The following is a 9,509-nucleotide window of genomic DNA, read 5'->3' on the forward strand; positions in this document are numbered from 1 at the left end:
TTACCCCAGCATGTGTTACAGCCTACCCCCTGTAGCGAGGATGCTTGTAACAAAGGACCACCATGTATTTGACATCACCTGGTGAGCTCTGTGATACTCTTACAGAGGTTTGAGTTGGTGCCATTTGTAGAGAACAAATGCGGGATCTCTGCCTTAAATTTTGAGAACTCTGACTCAAAAAATAAGTTGGGGGTGTTGAAGCAAAAAGTGTTGCAACCATACCCAGTCTCCCCTATACACAATAGTTATAACTAAGTTATATGATATATAAAGATATAAGAGGTTCTCCCTCTGACCAATATATTGAGCCATAGTGCATTTGATACGATCCGTCGTACATGCAGAATATGAATCAAGAGGCGTTAGTGGGATACAAAGGTTAACTCAGTTGCATTAAGACCTGACGGGTTAAACTCTCAGTCTGGTTGTAGAACTGCAATTTAGGTAAAATAAAAGATTATTTGAAACACATAAGAAAAAAACTTTTGTGTCTCTTAAAGATGCCATGAGGAGTATCTGTTTTGATTGGACTGCCTTGCCACCATGTGGTCCTGTGTCTCACGCTCAGTCTGTGGCAAAAAGCAAAGCTTTATTGGCGCTGATAATCTTATTTTAAAGTGTGGATTACAATCAGGCATATATCTAGAAGGGAGAGTGTTTTAAGATCACTTTTAAACTCCTCACAGCCCCTTTAAGCAGAAAAAAAGAACAAGAAAGGTGGAGGAAATGTAATATTGTTGCTAATGTAAACTGATGTAAATGACATTCCAGAAATCATTACAGTTGAAATAATGTGTGAAAATGTCAAAAACATTGTAATCAGCTGTGTGTGTGGAACACCAGGTTTGTGTGTGGGGTCATTCACCCACAAAATTCCAGAGTTGTTTGATAAAATCAATAATTAGAGCACGTTCATATGTGGAGACTTCAATATTGATCTGCGAAACAAGACATTAAATGAATTCCTTAATCGGTGTATAGTTTAAGTATGGTTTCCATGATAACTAAACCAACAAGAATCATAGCATGGAGCCCAACAGGTATTGACAATTGCTTCACAAATGTATCAGAGGGAATTGAAGTCAGAGGGAGCATGACGACTTATACTACTGAATATTCACCAGTCTTTACAGTTTATAAAAATCTTCAAAGTAATAAAATGCAAATCGCAACAGAAATACTTTAGAGATAAATCACAAAAGGCCTTGGAGGAGCTGAAGACAGACCTGAAACAACAAAACTGGAATTAAGTGTTAACAAGTGATGTCAACATCGCATATGATTCTTTTACAAAGTTATTGAGAAGATTTTATGAAAAAAAAAAACTGTTATGCAAAGACTTTGACAAAGAAGAATACCATTGACAAACCAGGGATAACAAAAGGACTTCAAAACGCATGTAAGAAGAAAAAATATTTATATAGATGTTTCTGAAAACTAAGAACCCAATAAGCAGAAAACAGATACAAATACAACAATAAACCAGTAACCATAATAAAAATACTTTAAAAAAGAATATAACAGTGATCTGTTAAATAAAAAAAAAACAATATAAGGGCAACCTGGGGGATATTATACAGCGTATAGCGAAAACCCCAAAGTAACACCAACTCTTCCCACACCCAATAGACAGTAACGCAGATGGTGACATAATCAATAACATAACATAAAATAACAGAACAGATAATAAAATAAAACAGTTGGCTGATTTTTTCTTTGAAAACAATAAATGATAAAACGTAAAAAGGCATTTTGAGATTATGATAAATGAGGAACTGTTTTTTATACTAATGAATAAAGTGGAAGCCTCCTCTGTTCTTGATCTTAAGCAGCCTGACGTAGATACAATACAGACACACCTTTTCCAGACTATTAACTTTAAACATATTTAAATGACATTATTGTGTTCCTTATTTTGTTATTGCTACAGTTGAAGCTAACCCTTTTTACTGAACTGTAGCTGGATTCCTTGTGAATTCCCAGGGCATACATTAAAGATCTTATGACAAATAATGTATTCATTGTACAGAGGTATATTTCGATCAAGGCTTTTTTAACATTTAGACGTTAGTTGTGCAGTTCTGTGTTTATAGCTTTGGCCTCCTCAGTCATTAAAAGTAAATAGGAAAACTAGCGCTAGCTTGTTAAGCTAATGTGCCATGTAAGAATTGTGTTGTTAACTAGCTGTTGCATGGTGCAGTGCTTTGTAAATTCTGTCATGTTGTGGATGTTGTTGTTATTTTCTGGTCCCCCGAACACAGACAGGACTTCACATAACAGATGACAGGTCCGACTACAGCCTACATAGATTTTTTTTTTTAAATATTAACTTGTCCTTTTCCAAAAAATCTAATACCTCTGACAACTGTTTTTAAGATCAACATATGACATTTTTAATGAATTTAAGACATTTTGAGGCCTTGATTTTGGATACATAAATTTCAGACTTTTGAAGACTTTTCAAAGATGAGTCTACTCCCTGGTCTTGTAAATCTTTGACCACACCCAGGATAGCTGAAGTTTCTCTCCTGTGCTGGATCAGATGATGTTCTTGTCTCAATGTTTTACCACACTCAGAGCAGATGAAGGCATTCTTGTCTCCTTGGTTTAGATCTGATTAAACTTTAAAGTGTCACCACCTGAACACTTGTGACCTTGCATCTGTGAATGCCAAGAGAATCTCTGGTCACAAACACAGCAGATGAGAGGTTTCTCTCCTTTGTGTCGTGCCATATGAAGGTTCAAGTAGTACTTATGGGTGAAACTTTTACTACACTCAGAGCAGCCAAAGGGTTTCTTTCCTGAATGAATCAACATGTGTGAGATAACATGACCTTTCTGGGTAAATCTTTTCCCACACACAGAGCAGCTGTATGGTTTCTCCCCTCTGTGAAGCGCCATGTGACAGATTAAGCCAGAGTTTCTTGTGAATCTTTTACCACACTCAGAGCAACTAAAGGGTTTCTCTCCAGAGTGCTCGCTCATGTGCTTGATCAGATAACTTTTTTGTCCAAACGATTTACCACACACTGAGCAGAGGAAGGGCCTCCCTCTGATGTGACCTTTCATATGCTGGGTAAGATACCTTTTGAATTCAAAAGTCTTACCACAAAAAGTGCATTTATGTAATCTATTTGAACTCTTATTCTTGCAGTTTTCTATAGAGTTTAAGTCTGACTGATTTTCAGTTGTCTTCTCTAAATCAGGGTCTTCAGTCTTGACCCCAGTCTTTTGTAGTGAATGTCTTTCTGGACCTATAGTCTTGACTAATTCTATTTCTCTATTCCAGTCTTCACTGTCATCAGTGTCGGGTTCGGAGCAGTCTTTGGTCGTTGCTTTAGTGTGTGGTATAGTTTCCCGAGCATCTGATCTCCTGTCTGGTTCTGGCCCTTCACAGTTCTCTTCATCATCTTCTGTCTTTATCTGTTTTATTTGTTTTTCAGAACTCTGTGATAACAGTGGGTTCTCTTCATCACACTCAGGTTCAGAAGAGTCTTGGCTCTTTGCCCCTCTTGTCTCCTTGGTTTGATTTTGATTTAACTCTAAAGACTTATCACTTAAACACCTGTGACTTTGTAACTCCAAATGCCAAGAGAATCTACGGTCACATACAGGGCAGCTGAGGGGTTTCTCTGTTTTGTGCCATGCCATGTGGAGTGTCAGATTGTGCTCAGTGGTAAATCTTTGACTACACTCAGAGCAGCCAAATGGTCTTTTCCCTGAATGAACCAACATATGTGAGACTAAATGACTCCTTTGAGAAAATCTTTTCCCACACACAGAGCAGCTGTGTGGTTTCTCCCCTTTGTGAATCAACATGTGACATGTCAAACCTGATTTTCTTGTGAATCTTTGACCACACTCAAAACAACTAAAGAGTTTCTCTCCAGTGTGAACGCTCATGTGCTGGATCAGATGATGTTTTTGTCTAAATGATTTACCACACTCTGAGCAGATGAAGGGCTTCTCTCCCGTGTGATTTTTCATATGCTGGGTAAGATACTGTTTGAATTCAAAAGTCTTACCACAAAAAGTGCATTCATGTAATCTATTTGAACTCCTTTCACAGTTTTCTTTAAAGTTTAAGTCTGACTGATTTTCAGTTGTCTTCTCTAAATCAGGGTCTTCAGTCTTGACCCCAGTCTTTGGTAGTGAATGTCTTTCTAGACCAATAGTCTTGACTAATTCTACTCCTCCACAGTCTTCTACATCGGTCCTGGATTCTGTCTCTATTTTTTCTGCAGGTTGGTAGTGAAGGAGTGCCAAAGGGTCAACATCATCACATTTGTGTCTATTTAACTGATTATGCCATGAAAATGTTTTACCACATGTTAGACATCTGTACGGTTTCTCTCCAGTGTGAATTCTCATGTGCCCCTTCAGATTTCTTTTGAATTTAAATAATTTACCACAATCAAAACAGCTGTATGGTTTCAGATCTGTTTCTGGTTTCTGATCTGTAATATTAATCCCATAATTTGTACCTGAATTATGTTCTTTAGTCTTTTTCCAGTCTTCCCTGTCAGGTTTGGAGCAGTCCTGGCCCTCTGCCTTTTTTGTCTTCATATTTTGGTTCTGATTAAACTCTAAAGTCTCACCACCTGAACACTTGTGACCTTGTATCTGTGAATGCCAAGAGAACCTCTGGTCACAAACACAGCAGATGAGAGGTTTCTCTCCTTTGTGTCGTGCCATATGAAGGTTCAAGTAGTACTTATGGGTGAAACTTTTACTACACTCAGAGCAGCCAAAGGGTTTCTTTCCTGAATGAATCAACATGTGTGAGATAACATGACCTTTCTGGGTAAATCTTTTCCCACACACAGAGCAGCTGTATGGTTTCTCCCCTCTGTGAAGCGCCATGTGACAGATTAAGCCAGAGTTTCTTGTGAATCTTTTACCACACTCAGAGCAACTAAAGGGTTTCTCTCCAGAGTGCTCGCTCATGTGCTTGATCAGATAACTTTTTTGTCCAAACGATTTACCACACACTGAGCAGAGGAAGGGCCTCCCTCTGATGTGACCTTTCATATGCTGGGTAAGATACCTTTTGAATTCAAAAGTCTTACCACAAAAAGTGCATTTATGTAATCTATTTGAACTCTTATTCTTGCAGTTTTCTATAGAGTTTAAATCGGACTGATTTTCAGTTGTCTTCTCTAAATCAGGGTCTTCAGTCTTGACCCCAGTCATTTGTAGTGAATGTCTTTCTAGACCTATAGTCTTGACTAATTCTACTCCTCCACAGTCTTCTTCATTGGTCCTGGATTCTGTCTCTATTTTTTCTGCAGGTTGGTAGTGAAGGAGTATCAAAGGGTCAACATCATCACATTTGTGTCTATTTAACTGATTATGCCATGAAAATGTTTTCCCACATGTTCGACATCTGTACGGTTTCTCTCCAGTGTGAATTCTCATGTGCCCCTTCAGATTTCTTCTGAATTTAAATGATTTACCACAATCAGAACAGCCGTATGGTTTATCATCTGTAACGTTTATCTCAGATATTGAACCTGAATGATGTCCTCCGGTCTCCTTCCAGTCTTCACTGTCATCAGTGTCGGGTTCAGAGCAGTCTCGGGATGTTGCTTTACTGTCTGGTTGCATAGTCTTCTCAGCATCTAATCCCCTGTGTGGTTCTGGCCCTGTACAGTTCTCTTCATCATTTTCTGTTTTTATCTGTTCAGTTTGTCCTTTACAACTCTGTGATGACTGTGGTTTCTCTTCATCATCATCACTCTTTACAGGGAGAGAAGTGAACAGGAGCTTTGTGGTGTTAGCTTCCCCAGGTCCCTTACCATTCCACAGTTTCTCTTCAATGTGTGGGTACTCTGTGTCCTCCTGGTCCATTCTGAGGCTCTTCTTCTGCTGCTCAGGGGAAATCTCTTCTTTATAAACCCACAGTTGCTGGACATCTGCGGGGACAACGACAAACACGAAGATATATCAAGAGCAGCAGCAAAATAATGCAAAACATTCTTTTGAAATAGTTAAACAAGATATTATTACTTTTAGTTGCCCAAGTTCAAGTTTGACCCTTAGATGTCACAACTGAATTTGAGAAACTAAAATGGCGCTGGAAGCACATTTTGAATACCTCTGTCTGTGTTTTGATGTTTTAAGGGTGAAACAAAGGAGCCCACAGGAAAACTTGACTCTATTCGGATGTTTGACCACCTAAAGAGTTACAGGAAAGTAGAAAAGTCGTTACGAAAATGTCTCTTAAAATTTTAATGGGATGTAAATCACCAGTTTCATGACGATATGATACGATATCGATTCTTTGGACAACGATATGATGTTTGCCGATATCACAAAGTCTGTCACGATACGGTATGATTCAGGTGCCTTCGATCGATTTAAGACGATATTATGTCCTCACTGAACACAATCAGCAACATTTCACCTGAGGCAAGAAAGAAAAACAAAACAATTTTGATAGTTTTATTACTGAAATGTGGAACGATGTGCTGACCTTTGGGTATGATAGTTTGTAGAGGACTATAGCCATCTGTATGATCTAATTATGTTTTAAAATTAAAACTAGTTAAATTCAGGTAAGGTGCTTTTTTGCCCCCACAATTACCTTATGGGTCTCACTGTTATACTGTAATGTTTGATTATAATATCAAGTAATGATGCAACACTATAATTAAAAATTACTGATTACACAAACTTTATTATTGACCTCCAACATTTGACCATTTTCTATCAAAACAAAAATGTGAAGCTTTGATTTTAATTAAACCCAAACATTTCTATTGTTCAAAATTAGAACTATCAACTTAACTAACTTAACTTTTTTTTTTTTTTTTACTGTGATGCCTGATAACCACAGTTTGTATGTCAGTGTGATTAGACTTTGTTTCACTGTGTAATAGTTGATGTCGAGGAGAAATGACACTAAGCTCTTGCCGTTTTACTTTTTAATTTTATAAATTTTCATGAATCAGTGGCTACATAATCAAATTATGAGATAGCTCACTGCAGTCGTGTGATGATGCACTCCTGTCGTGTGTGCAGCATGCATCCTCTGCAGTCAGGTCAACCGTATCTTACCCGGATACAGGAGAGCTATTTTATGATTGGCCGATATGTCTGGCTCCTTTAAGCTTTGTGATGCTAACAGCGTCTTGCTACACGTTCACCTACAGCGGTGTGACTCTGTGGGCGCTAAACAGCACATTTTACAGCAGGAGAAATATCAGGCGTGGCGTGTCAGAGAGTGAAAAGGTTCAAATGTGTGTCTCATACGCTGAGTGCGACATGAGTGTCTGGTCGGGATTTCAGAATAAAAGCGTAGATTAAAGATCACATTGTTGATCGATGTTTCGACTTTCCATCGATGTGATTGGATCATTGCTTAACCAATCGATGTATCGATCTATATTGATGGATCATTACACCCCTAATTTTTTATGTGGGCACAGTTTCATGCACATGCATACAGCCAAGCAGCAGACGTGTGTTGGCGAGAAGTCTTCCCTAGAGCTGAAACGTGTCTGTTGCTGTCTGTGCTGTCAGCTCAGTTTAGAAGATGCTGAGGACATTTAGTCTGTGACTTATCTACTCTACTGGAGGTCAAATGTTTGTAAAGTACAGAACAAAAGTTGTAGTTGTAATAAAGTCACTGATTTTCTCAAGAAAACTGTAATAAAACATTAAATTGAAATGAAGAGTTTCTATCAAGACAAGGTGACACGCGGTGATTGTCCTGGGGTCCGTTTCACAAAGCAGTTTTAATAAACTCTGAGTGTAATTCTGCACCATGAGTTAATCTACTTTGAGATAGAAAACTAAGAGTAGTTTCACCTGGAGTTAAGCGTGTGCACCATAAAAAGCCATCATCAATGGCAACTACTGAAATATGTAAACTTTTAGATTGCACTTTTAAAATGCACTTTAAAAGATTTTTTTAATTGCAGCCTTTGCAATTTAAAAATTGTATCTATTGCATTGCGATGACAGTCTAAATTTGATAAATTGTTCAGCCCTACTTAGCAGTGCCACATTTCCCCATAGCAAAAACGGTCCCTGATCTATAGTAACATTAAAAGTACTGCTACCAAGAGGGGGTATCAGTATATGATTGATACAGGCAATATGAGATAAAATAAGGGATAGTAATTTTCCTTCAACAGTAAACACAAAAGGATTATATTCAGCCGTATTCATGTTTGAGGTCTAAAGAATGCGTCTTCATACCAGTGTATACAGTGTATATGATTGCATTTCAAATGTGCCCCTTTGTCACACTTAAAGGTAAAAAAAGGCAACGGGGTATGAGTAACAGTATCCGGTTTTTAGAACAGGCAAGATGAGTGATTGACTCCACGTGTATTGCATCATTTTAGTCCTGTAAATTTTAGCATTTTAGCTCAGTAGCTTCCAGGTACTGTGACCTGATTATATGAAAATCGTGCCTGTCAATAATCCATCTCTTATTTTCTGACTTTCAGACACCAACCTGCTCTGTGCAGCTTTATCTCAGGTATTAAAATCACATCCAGTAGTTCTCTCTGGAGCTGCAGCTCCTCTTCGTATCCAGACGGTGTTCTTTGTCCATCCATGTCTCTGCTAACCGCAGCGAGCAGCCGACGCTCGAACAAATCTTTAAGATCCTGAAACCTGGACATCTCCTCAAATCCAATAGCCAACGAAAAAGAGATAGCTTAACGCTGGTGTCGTGTCAGAAATTCTTGTGTAAGCTGACGAGGACGGGACAGGCAAGCTGTGCATATGCCGCTTCCTCCTACCCCTTCTCCGCCTCCTCTTCCTTCCTTCCTTCTTCTTCTTCTCAGATTTACGGCAGTTTCCACGCTACTAGGCGTATTACTGCCACCCACCGGACGGACTAGGTGTCACATTCTGATCTCAAATTCTCATATACAGTCATGTGTTTCGCAGGAACTGTTAAGTTGCTGCCATGATCTGCTGGTGCTTGTCATGGAGGCCGAATAAAATTGAACAGAGAATGAATTTAGTCCCAAATCTGAAGCTGTTTTAAACATTTCTCTCCTCTCAACACTATACTTGCTACTATCAGCAGAACACTCACAATGTCCTGAACGATTAGTGCGTCCCAAATCGCATACTTCCATACTCAAATACTCAAAATTTTGAGTATACTGCGTCAAAATGAAAAACAGTATGCATAGTATGCGAGAAATGAGTATGCAAAAGTACCAGGATGATGTACTCAAATCGGCCCGGATTTTGAGTATGCAGCTGTGGACACTTAACGCACTCATTTCATCCTCTGGCAGCAATGTATAAATGTAACTTATTGATGTTGTTTTTTACACGTGTTGTTTCCACCAAGCACCATCAGCTGTTGACGTTGTGTATGTGGTGTAACTTGTTTTTGTTTGTTTTGTTCTGTGAATCATAGGCTATGCCAGTGTTTCTCAAATCTGGTCCTGGGGACCCCCTGCCCTGCATGTTTTAGATGTTATCAACTCCAACACACCTGATTCAAATGATCAGCTCGTCATCAAGCTCTGCTCGAG

At 38.7% G+C, this 9,509-nt stretch overlaps 1 protein-coding gene across 2 annotated transcripts; it reads right to left on the minus strand.

The window, feature by feature from the left end:
- Positions 1 to 679: 679 nt before the first annotated feature.
- On the minus strand, positions 680 to 8,775 carry LOC141801667 (uncharacterized). Of its 2 annotated transcripts, none has more exons than XM_074684806.1 (2): positions 6,098 to 6,160; positions 680 to 5,915 (listed from the first exon to the last, which is right to left on the minus strand). In XM_074684806.1, the coding sequence occupies exon 2, from the start codon at positions 5,848 to 5,850 to the stop codon at positions 2,608 to 2,610; it is 3,243 nt and encodes a 1,080-aa protein (XP_074540907.1). In that variant the 5' UTR covers positions 5,851 to 5,915; positions 6,098 to 6,160; the 3' UTR covers positions 680 to 2,607. The 2 variants fall into 2 exon arrangements, with proteins under 2 accessions (XP_074540907.1, XP_074540906.1); XM_074684805.1 differs by lacking the exon at positions 6,098 to 6,160 and adding an exon at positions 8,468 to 8,775 and having other exon boundaries at positions 681 to 5,915.
- Between the last annotated feature and the right edge of the window lie 734 nt (positions 8,776 to 9,509).

The sequence above is a fragment of the Halichoeres trimaculatus genome, unplaced genomic scaffold (genome assembly GCF_033239565.1).
Source record: "Halichoeres trimaculatus isolate MK-OKI-2021-1 unplaced genomic scaffold, fHalTri1.1 fHalTri1_scaffold_13, whole genome shotgun sequence".
In the NCBI taxonomy this organism is placed as follows: domain Eukaryota; kingdom Metazoa; phylum Chordata; class Actinopteri; order Labriformes; family Labridae; genus Halichoeres; species Halichoeres trimaculatus.

Coding starts and splice junctions, on each gene's coding strand:
- LOC141801667 (XM_074684805.1), bottom strand. CDS start 8,636: ATGTCCAGGTTTCAGGATCTTAAAGATTTGTTCGAGCGTCGGCTGCTC. Junction 5,916..8,467: donor GATAAAGCTGCACAGAGCAG/GTTGGTGTCTGA, acceptor TTGTCCCCGCAG/ATGTCCAGCAACTGTGGGTT.